This window comes from Alternaria burnsii, assembly GCF_013036055.1.
Source record: "Alternaria burnsii strain CBS107.38 chromosome Unknown 693, whole genome shotgun sequence".
In the NCBI taxonomy this organism is placed as follows: domain Eukaryota; kingdom Fungi; phylum Ascomycota; class Dothideomycetes; order Pleosporales; family Pleosporaceae; genus Alternaria; species Alternaria burnsii.
Genome location: NW_024066117.1, coordinates 813,546 through 823,983, shown reverse-complemented (window position 1 = coordinate 823,983; position 10,438 = coordinate 813,546). Strand labels below are relative to the sequence as shown.

The 10,438-nt window shown below is 50.9% G+C and overlaps 5 protein-coding genes across 5 annotated transcripts; 2 read left to right on the top strand and 3 right to left on the bottom strand.

The window, feature by feature from the left end:
• Positions 1 to 23: 23 nt before the first annotated feature.
• GT037_007930 (uncharacterized protein) lies at positions 24 to 1,822 on the bottom strand (the record flags this gene model as incomplete). Its single annotated transcript, XM_038932977.1, has 2 exons — positions 24 to 1,432; positions 1,492 to 1,822. 2 exons carry the CDS (start codon positions 1,820 to 1,822, stop codon positions 24 to 26), a joined length of 1,740 nt encoding a protein of 579 aa, XP_038784478.1.
• Positions 1,823 to 2,963: 1,141 nt separating this feature from the next.
• Positions 2,964 to 4,019, bottom strand: GT037_007929 (uncharacterized protein; the record flags this gene model as incomplete). Its single annotated transcript, XM_038932976.1, has 2 exons — positions 2,964 to 3,406; positions 3,506 to 4,019. 2 exons carry the CDS (start codon positions 4,017 to 4,019, stop codon positions 2,964 to 2,966), a joined length of 957 nt encoding a protein of 318 aa, XP_038784477.1.
• A 1,127-nt stretch (positions 4,020 to 5,146) lies between these two features.
• Positions 5,147 to 5,953, top strand: GT037_007928 (uncharacterized protein; the record flags this gene model as incomplete). Its single annotated transcript, XM_038932975.1, has 1 exon — positions 5,147 to 5,953. One exon carries the CDS (start codon positions 5,147 to 5,149, stop codon positions 5,951 to 5,953), a length of 807 nt encoding a protein of 268 aa, XP_038784476.1.
• A 1,302-nt stretch (positions 5,954 to 7,255) lies between these two features.
• On the top strand, positions 7,256 to 7,876 carry GT037_007927 (uncharacterized protein; the record flags this gene model as incomplete). The annotated part of the gene is made up of 1 exon (XM_038932974.1): positions 7,256 to 7,876. The coding sequence occupies one exon, from the start codon at positions 7,256 to 7,258 to the stop codon at positions 7,874 to 7,876; it is 621 nt and encodes a 206-aa protein (XP_038784475.1).
• A 184-nt stretch (positions 7,877 to 8,060) lies between these two features.
• On the bottom strand, positions 8,061 to 10,424 carry GT037_007926 (prenyl protease; the record flags this gene model as incomplete). The annotated part of the gene is made up of 6 exons (XM_038932973.1): positions 8,061 to 8,296; positions 8,348 to 9,293; positions 9,352 to 9,534; positions 9,663 to 9,749; positions 10,192 to 10,288; positions 10,357 to 10,424. Coding segments are annotated over 6 exons (1,617 nt in total), but the record flags the coding sequence as incomplete, so codon positions are not given.
• Positions 10,425 to 10,438: the final 14 nt, after the last annotated feature.

Sequence of the window (10,438 nt, the reverse complement as noted above, 5' to 3'; positions counted from 1 at the left end):
GAGGTTTTGCTTGATGCTGCACCTCATTGAGCTACATGAGCGACCTGCATCGACAGACGATGTGAGATATTGTTCCAAGTAGCCAACTGCCCACTTCTCACTTCCAATCTTGGGATCTCTTGGGCTTGGGTCTGCACCAATTCATCGGCCAAATCTTCTAATCCTGCAGCTGTCTTCGACTGTGTAACCTGGTACCAAGGGTCATTCGCGCCACCAGGACTGCCAAGTGGCAGGTTCGGCGAGCTGGCGTTGCTGAGTGCTTCAGGGAACATAGTCTGTAGTCGTAACAATTTCTCTTGCAAAATTCCCCGCCGTGTTTGATCAAGATGTGGAATCAGCAAGACAAAGTCCAGGATGAAAAGGAAATCATCAACCCGTAGTGCTGTTTCATCGATAGTCGCTGCAGGGACGTGAATCAGAACATCAGCAATGGTGTCCGTAATTTCGAAGAGCTTTTGTGTGATGCTGCTTCCATGTACTTCGATATCTTGGCGCGACATGCTGGATAGTTGTTGCCGTAACGTCTGTGACAGTCGTACTGGAAACAAGAGCGATAGACACTCTTTCGATGATCGGGAAGATAGGAGGGTCTGGCTCATAGCTAAGCGCCAGACCAAAGTGCGCAGCCACTCACGGGTGATGCATAAATCGGCCCGTTGCATCATCGACAACATGGCCAGCTCTCGGGCATCGGCTTCAGGATCGCCTTCAAGCTCGCGCGATTTGGCTTCAACCCAGGTGCTAGTTACGCTACCTCTTTGGGAATCAAGCCAACTATCTAGGAATTCCGTGTCGAGCATGCGAAAAAGCTTGATGATTTGGTTGAAACCCTCGTGAATTTGTATCGGAAGGGTGGGATCGTCTTCAGGCAGTGTGAAGAGCGGGGGCAAAATAGCTCGTCGGTAATCTAAAATAGCTAGAAATCGCTCGTGGATGTACGCTTGCCAGTACAGCCGCTGTCTTCGCGATCGCTCGGGAGGGGATAGCTGTGCCACATTTTCCGGGTTGTCTATCCGCAGAAGCTGAATGATCGTGATGGCGTCTCGCATGTAGTAAAACGCGCTGTCGCTAGCTGACAGGCTCATGAGGCAGTTGTGAATGAACATCGACTGGACAGCTCGCATGACAGACACTTGGCAATGTTTGTGTGTTCGCCTCATGGTGTCGATCGAGTAGTCCATAAGGCTCTCGATGGTTTGAACGACTTCGTCTGTTCTTTGATCACCGTAACGCGTAAGATTCAGCGTACAAGCGCCAAAAGCGAAGACGAACGAGCGGACATCTGGATCGTTGTCCATGACCTCGATGTACTGTCGAAGCTCATATTCGGCAATGACCGGATGTACGGGATACACACCATCCACATAATCTGGGACAAGGTCGAGGAAATAAGCTTTGGTGTACTGTGATGCAGATGATGGCGAGGGAAATGCTGCCCTGAGTCAGCAGCAGCATTTTTTCATTGGGGTTGAAGTCACCAGCGCGACATACTCGGCGTGCCTCCATTACGGTCAACTATCGGCGAGACGGGGCTGTACGGTGTCTGAAAGCTGGGCGTCCCAGAATGAGCTGGCAGTATTGGAGGCGATATCGTTGGCAGGGCGGAGGTCTGGTTCCTGAACTCTGAGATGATATGGCCTCTCTTGCCCTGAGACCTTTGCTTGCCGGACGGTGAGTAGATGCACCGCAAACCGAGATGTGCGCATTGTTGACAACGCGTTTGGCCATTACACCGCACCTTCCTCCTTTTGCACGCGTCGCACGCTTTCGATACTCGTTTTTGAGATGGCTGCTCCATGGTAACGGTTCCTGTTGCGTGCATGATAATTTTGTAGAACCAGGAGCCTCGGAGTCGGGATGATCAGGCGATCTGGGGAAGGCTTGCGGAGACGCGCTAACGGAGCGTAGTTCCTAATTGGTTCGCCCGCAGAATGGGTTTGCTCGACCCGCGAAACAGGCAGGTGCGAGTGGTATGGAAGTCGTGCCGAATAGTCTAGAAACGCGTACCTGAGCCGTAAGGACGAAATGTGGGGTAGATGCACGACAGCTTGTAATGTCCTCGGAGGCGTAAGCTTACCTACATGTGATGGCATGCATAGTTTCGAGAAAATCATTTTGCAGGAGAATGCATTGACTGACTACGCCCGAACCGGGAGGAAACGCTGCCGAGCATGCCAGGCATGCAACAGCCAGGAGGTATCCCTGCACAACTACAGATCAAGTGAATACTAGTAATGCTGGCTTGGAAGATCCGTTGCTTGTAAATTACCCTTGTTTCAAGAGAGATACTCTTTTGCGCGCGACTTGAGTGACTTGATTCTTAACCCTTTGCTGCGGACAAAATGCGGATTTGGAGTTGCTGTGGTGCAGTTTCGGCTTGAGATCGAAAAGAGTTACCCACCTCCATAAGGTTTGGACAACTGAAACCTCTCCATGGTTTTATCGCTCAGAACTGACTTGACAGAACATGTGTCAGTTTGAGGTTTGATGAACAGTAAAATTGCGGAAGGAGGATGTCGAAGCAGTCAAGCGGCAACTACTTGCAGAGCACCTCGTTTACAAACCATATCTGTCTGGCCCGAAATTACGAGACGCGCGGAATGCACACCAGCGAATGATAGCAGATATAAGCACTCCAGAGTCAGATCAAGCAGCGAGTGTGAATAAGCAATGTTGACCATGACTTCCCTCCACGTGTATCACCTAGGCATGGCAACAGCGTGGGAAAAGCATTGAGAATGAGGTTGAACAATTGACTCGGGAACAGAAAAGAGGCCTATGAAATTTGAATCGCCTTCTGCCAGCGATGACTGTGGTTTCTACTGCTGCCATCATAAACGCCGTCCCATCCTTCCTGCCATAGATGTCCTGTTAACGCCTTACATACATTCGTCCTACCATGTACAGCCTGGATCCATCCCAAGGAGTTTCAAAATACCCCAGCAAGATCCACTGAAACGTCCCTAATTCAATTTCTGAGAAAGCTCCGGAGTACCGCTACCACCGTACATGGACTCATTCTCAGCCTGCTCTTTCGCCTGGAGGTACTGGTACTTTAGACGAGCGGCCTTGAGCTCAGCCTCCGCAACTTCCAACTCGGCCTGTAGCTTCTGAACCGCGACAGGCTCGTTGGATGTATCGGCAGCCTCAACGGGGTAGATGCGTCCTCCTTGGGGACCAGGAGAAACGGAGAAGGCAGGAGTCGGATGGGGAAGGAGAGAACGACCGCCGGAAGAGCTGATGGAGTCTTCATCGTCGGTGAGAATGGTTCGAGGAGGACGATGAATGGCGGGGCGGCGACCTTCAGGAGTGGCGCTGGTGCGAATGGAGCGACTGCGCTTGTTGGCGTATTTGTCGTAACGTTGGAAGCCGCCAGACGGCGAGCGGCGGAGACGGCTAGGTGCCTCTGTTCAGTGTCAATAATCTGGTCTCACATTCAATGATTCGCAATGAACAACTGAACGTTTGTTGCATCGTTCATGATATGCCAGGAGGGCCGACTTACTTTTGCGGCGCTTCTCCACAACGCGTGCCTCGTAGACCTCGTGGTTGCCGCGTCGCTTCTTGGATCCCTTGAGTTGATCTGGCTCTACAAGTTCCTCGAAGTAATCGTCTTCAGAAGACTCTTCTGTTGACTCCTCCTTGTCGACTTGAATGAGGCGCTCTGGGTGCTCATAATCAAGCTTGAGCTCCTTGATATCGGCTAGACGGCACCACGGATGCTTAGGTTCATGAAGAGCGACTTTTGCGCGCAGGTCGGCTTGAAATTGATCTAGGTTGCCGTTCTTGAGACGTGAAATAGCCATCAGATCTTTCAGAAACTGCACACCCCAGTTGCGAGGGTCGTTCTCAGTCTTGTCCTTGATGTGGTCGCGGCGTTCACAGTCCCAGGCGCGCATACGGATGTCTTCGGGAATGATTTCTTTGCAGTCGGTGATCCCAAATGACTGTGCTATAGCGGGAAGAATGCATTCCACCAAATCTTTGGTCTCGTTGTTTAGGGTGTCGAATCGGCCCATGGTGATTGTTGGCCCCGATAACCAATCGACTCGCGAAGCTTGAGCTTACTGGAGAGGGTGTCTTGGAATTTTCGAATAAAGTATCCGGATCTGTCAACCGATCAATTAGTTAGCAAGAGATTTTGCGACAGATGCAAATTGGTGGATTGGAGCGAAAAGCTCGCTCAGACAAATGAAAGCCGTGTCGCTATTGAGGGCAAAAGCTTTGCGCCAAACAAGTTGTCTGAGCTTACTTCAAGTCACTGAAACGGGTCAATATCAAGAGGCCAGATATTGGTGATACCGAAGCAGGAGGTGAGTGGTAGAAAGTCAGTGTAGAAGGTCAGAGACGGCTGCCTTTATACTCTCCGGCGCGCTAGCAGTAAGAGACGCTTGCTTGATTCGGATCCCAAATCGTAGCGAGACATCCTAATGACGAGTAAGCGGTGTGGATATTGTAATTTGCGAGCTCGTGCGCGTGATGTGACGTGTTCGTTAAAGTGAGAAGTGAAAGATCAAAGACGCCGGCAGGTAGCAGCGGCGTTATCGGCAGGAAAATCAGAGAGCAAATTTGTCACCGGCTAGATAGTGACAATGTAGCGATGACAAGGAGGGGAAAACTGTACGTAAAGAGAACACTGGTGAAGATGTGTATCTGAGCAAGGATTTGTTTCATGACGTGGTGAAAAGAGACTGGCTTGATCAAATCTAGCTGTCAAAGTTTCTTGACAGACACCCCGAGCAAAGGCAATATGCATGTAGCAAGTCGCCTCATGTTTGGGCTTAGTAGGATGTTACCTTCATACAAAACGAATGCATATCGTATGATCTGAGGAGAGTCCGATGACGAGCACACTACGAAATCCTTCATGATTCGGAAGAAATATACTGTGTACCTAGTGAAGAGCATCAGACAGGCTTTGTGCCTGCATATAACCTTTGGTATTCGGAAGAGCTAGGTAAATTGATGAAACCTTGCTTGACGAGGATGATGTTCGTCGAAGAAGTATTGACCACTCGGCACGATGTCTCTTTGGAATCTGCGCTAGCGACACGCCTCAGTTTACAACCCTGCCATCTTACCAGCCACCCGTCCTTTCTTTAACTTGAACAACACGACATTCAATCTAACCAAACCAATAAGAAAAATGGCTATGAAAAGGGAACGCTCTCCATCCCCCCAGCCCACATCAGAAATATATCGCTCTTCAACAATACAAGAGCAGACTTCCACTTTCACAGCTGCGTTCTCTCCTAATCTATCTGCCAAAGTCCTCCAGACACTCCCCGAATTCCGAACTGCAACCCACAAAATCGCAGCATGGCGGAAACCATCACGACAAAAGTCTTTGATGCCAGATTCCCGGACCCTGTATGATCTTGGCCACGATGATGACGGCGAAAAGTGGGCTGGAGGTCGATTGAGCAATGTATTACGAGATACGCAGACCGAAGGCGTTGTGGTTGTTGCGCGCTGGTATGGTGGGCAAAACATCGGTCCCATACGATTCACACACATTGAAAACTGTGCCAAAGAAGCCATTTGGAAATGGAAAAACGCTGATACCGAGATCAAGAAAGAGCAGGCTACCAAGAAACAACGAATTGATGAGGAAGCTAAGCGGAAAGAGCTTGTGAACAATTTACAGGAGAGAGATTACAACATCTTCGCACTGCGGAAGTTGTTGAGTCAAAAGAAGGCAAAGTTGCAGGACGAGGAGCCCGCGCCACCGACGCCGCAGAAGATGCAGGACTACGGGAAGATGACTATGGATGCGTTGACGAGGGTGGACAAGGCGAGAGACGCAACAATTGCATTCATCTTAAAGCAGATTGATAAGGTTGACGAAGAGCTTAAGCTTGTGGAAGCAATAGAGGACGGCATAGAGGATGGCACGCAGGCGACGGAAGAGGAGGCAAAAGCTGAAAATGCAGAATCCTCAATGCCAAAGTGATACGATAGCAATGTCGGCGCTCAGACTCTACATCTAAGCTGACACGACCGTCCTTCTAAAACCAATTACCGATCTCTCGCAGCGAGGTCTGGGCCTGAGATGCATCTAGAAAGCCATCAAGCTCCGGACCATATCTTGGAAAGATTTCTTTGGTGCCAACAGCAACCATCCGTGGCCTGTCTATCACCATTCGACAGATGCGTGGCGATTGCCCAAGGCTTACAGCGCTTCTGCCGATCGCATCGTCAACATGAGAGCAAGTGAGATGTGGAGGGATCCGTTTTCGCAGAAAGGAGTGTCAGATTGTGATTAAGGAGCTGGTAATACCTGCGCTGGTCGAAGCGATGTCGGTCAGCAAGACTCATCGGTAGCGACAGGAGTCACGTCAGGAGGCCTGGGATATTAGTGGATGCGACGGTGAGGACTACTGATTTCTCTCGTCTCATATAGTACATGCCTATAGATGCAGAGTACGCATACACACAGTACATTCAATATACACATAGCGCCCTTGCTGCTCGCATCTGAAGGGAACCTGGGGAATCATCCAGCAGTCAAACCCGCCACCCCTCTCTATGGACAATTCTTTAATGACTGATATTCCACCTTCCCTTCTTCAACCTCCTCATGATCATCTTCCTCCCCTTCTTCGTCCTAATCCTGCTCAGGAACCCATGTCTCCTCTTCCGCACCAGATGGCTTGGGTTGTATGTATCACGCGGACCGCACCGGATCTGTGTACTGCCCAGACCAGGATGTGAGGAGATTTTCGAGGCGAGGTCTAGTGTCTCGGAAGATGAGGGCACGAAAGATGTGCTGCCGGCTGCAGGCAGGGTGTTTGTGCGGGGCAGTATGGGACGCCGGGGTGTGAGGAGAGATATTTGGCGGGTTGATGAGGGTGTGGATATTCTGGTAGGCTGGTCAGATGCGTGGCGGGAGGGTCTTGGGGAGAGATATGTACTGGTATGTTGGTGCTATGCGTGGTCTGAGGAGGGTAGATGCGCTGGTTGCAGGGCGCACGACGACCCTCAAGCACCGGAAGGCGTTCATGATTTGTGATGGAGCCGCAATTGCCTCCTCTCTGCCTGTAGTACCGTTCTCGTGGTGGCGTGGCCCCGATATGCAGATGCGAGCGTGCAGTTTGGCATGCCCGTCGCGAAGTCCGCAAAGCTAACACAATCGCTGCCGTCCGTGCGCAAAAAGTTGGCCGGCTTCCTCCCAAAAACCTGAGCAACTTCTCTATCACATTCTACAACACAAACTACCCACCAACTTCTTGTACCTCCCACCAAAAGCGCCAAGATGATTCTCGAGGCCCCTCCTCCGCGACGGCACATCTCCAGCGCGCCCATCTCCCTCAGCGACGCATCCGGCATCCTCGAAAAGTACCTTTCAAATTCCGAAACTCACCCACACCTTCACCCCGATGCGACCATCACACCAGAAGGCGTCGCATTCAATGCGCAAGGCGGTGCAATGGGCAATCCAATCATGCACCACTTACGCCGTGTGGCAGCGGGTATGCGCGGCGAATACCAAGAGCCAGAGCGAGCGCTAGACATGGAAGAGGACCAGCAGGATTTCACTGCCGATGTCACTGTCAGTGGTGGAAAGGGCAAGACAGGCAAGAAAGCGGCGGGTGCCGACGATGATTGGCAAGATCTAGCTTCATACCAAGCGGAGCAAGGCGATATCGAAATCGGCGAGATTGGCGACAGGACGAATGTTGTACAAGAGGGTGGTGAAGAGCCTCAAGTACAGTCTCCCAAGAACAAGGACAGGAAGAAGAGGAAGAACGAGCAGGCAGAGGAGCCGGTCGTAGCGGACGGTCAGATAGACAAGGAGGCGCGGAAGAGGGCGAAGAAAGAGCGAGATCAGCAGAGGAAGAAAGAAAAGGCCGCGAAGAGCAAGGCGACCGAGTAGGGCTATCAGGCATCACGACCTCGAGAGATACACCTGCGCCCAAGCTGCAACGAGATCGAAAGATATACTGGCCATTGCATTCGAGCTGTATTCTACGAATTTCTTATCGCATTCGCGACTGCGTGGTCATGTACCCATGACCTTTTATACCCGATATTGTACAAATCCTGATCGAGATCTACGCCTACAGTTCCCGATCCGCTGCCTTTACAGGCTTCTCGTCGTCCTTCGCCTTATCCTCTGAGACCTTCTTGTCGCCAGTCCAGTTCATAGCCTTGAGGCGCTCTGTCAGAATCGGGTGCGAGTGATGGAAGCTCGAGTAGAACCAGTCAGCATCCATGCTTGACAGGTTCTGGATTTGAAGCTTGATCAACGAGGCACCGAGCTCGCGCGCATACCCGAGCTTCACGGCGAAAGCATCTGCTGAATGTTAGCGTTGCTCGAGATATTGGATTGGATCAGTGTACATACCAGCTTCGTACTCCATGCTGCGAGTCCAGATGTTGAGAAGTAGCTTGATAATGGAGTCGGTGGGCGACAAGATCTCGTTGAAGAGCATGAAGCCAACAATGGTCGGATGTTCCCTGTGGAAGCCAAAGTCGGCATACAGCGAGCGGTTGTCAATGAAGACGGAGAACAGGGCGAACATGTAGAATAGATGCGCCTGGCTAATGAAAAGAAGTCGCGAGGTGTGGTTCATCTTCCAGTGTCCGAGTTCGTGTGCCAGGACGGCTTCGACTTCCTTCTCTGTGCTCTTCTCCAGCAATGTGTCGTAAATAACAATCTTCTTCTTACCGATCCAGGGGAGTCCAGTGAAGTATGCGTTGCTGTGGGCGCTGCGCTTGCTGCCATCGATAACCTGTAGCTCTGAGAGAGGGAAGTTGAGCTTAGACGCAAGAGCTTCGACAGACTCCTTGAGCTTGCCTGGCTTGAGCGGCTCCAGCTTATTGAACAGTGGCACAATGAGGATCGGGTAGATGGTCATGCCTGTAATCTGAACGACCAGCATAAACATCCATAGGTAGTAGAAGAAACCCTGGCCAGTCGCCTTGATGATAGACAGGAAAGCGCTTCCAATGGGAACACCGAAAGCGATCGCAAGAGCCTGGCCCTTGACCATGTCCGTGAGCCAGAGCTTGACCGTCATCTTGTTGAAGCCGAACTTCTCCTCCAGCACGAAGCTGTGGTAGTAGGAGAAGCCGAGACCAGCAATCAGATCGATCCATCCCAGCATGTACATGAACAGGAGCGACTGTGTGATTTCACCAGAGAAGCGGACGGGCGCATAGCGAGCGACGACAGTGCCGGCGGCGGCCCAGACGAGCGGGTATACGTTGAAGTAAAGCGTGGCGAGAGACTTGACTTGGTTGAAGAGACCGGAGATGAAGCTGAACTTGGCTTTGGCGCGACCATATTCCTGTCATGCCATGTTAGTGCTGTGCAATACAGCGGGGTTGCAGTCAATGTGCGCGTACCTGGGACTTGTCGAATGTGTCCCTCTCAATTTCTTTGTCGAGGGCCTTGGGGACAGTGGTTCGTTGGAGGACACGGTATTGACGGAAGAGAAGCCAGTTTTCAAGGGCGAATTCTGCGAGAGAGAAGCCAACGACGAGGCGCTTCCATGGGAAGAGCGGCCGGTCGAGCCAGCGGGCCAGGCGCTAGATGGTGTTAATACGGTCTAACTTGGAAGCGGCTATTCGTAAACTTGCCTGGAGGAATGCCTGGATCATGGCGATGATGGTGAGTGTCGGTTGTGAAGCGGAGGCACGCGAGGACAGATCGTAACCTTCAATGTTCCGCGCGTCAGCGCTAACGCAGGGTTCCGCAACGGTACGTCACAGCCCTGGACGGCTTTGTTCATCTCGTTCTCTTGCTTCTTTCATATCGTTCATTCTGACTTGAAATCGTCTAACAGTATAGTCGACTATTAGCACAACTTGTAGGAAACTGCAATTCCCTTTTTTGAGTGTTCCACAACGCAGAGCGACTTGCACCGTACACAAGGGAAAAACCAAACATGTATAGAGATAACAAGCTTTACCTTGTAGCTTACAATAGCTTCTAACAAAAAAATTAATAGAGATTGATAGTATAATCGACTTCTAGATTACTAATTAATATCTGCATTAATTTCAATACGCTTTATTGTAGTAGGAAGAAGTACCCTGCTCGAAAGAAGATGTTGAGTTTCTCTCTTTGACGTATTGTTGCTTACTTCGTCTACCACTACCTCCGTCTCACTCTGACGCGTACCACAGGTATATACTATACAGAATCTATGAACATCGTTGAGCATATATTCCACAATCGTGGACCTGAGCATTGGCACGCGTTCGCTCGACACGTTGCTTGGGACGAGGAAGCCAACTTGGTTCTGACATGGCCAGCACAGCCAAGATAGACATGCGGAACCTACCATACTGAAACGCGCATATATAGCAAAGTAAAAGCAGGAGTATACTTTTTGGGTATTTACTTACTTCTCAGGCTTGGAAGATGGAAGAGAGAAGGTAACCAAGCCGAAGCCGGGAGTGAGTTCACCGCGCTTGCCTGGCAGATACG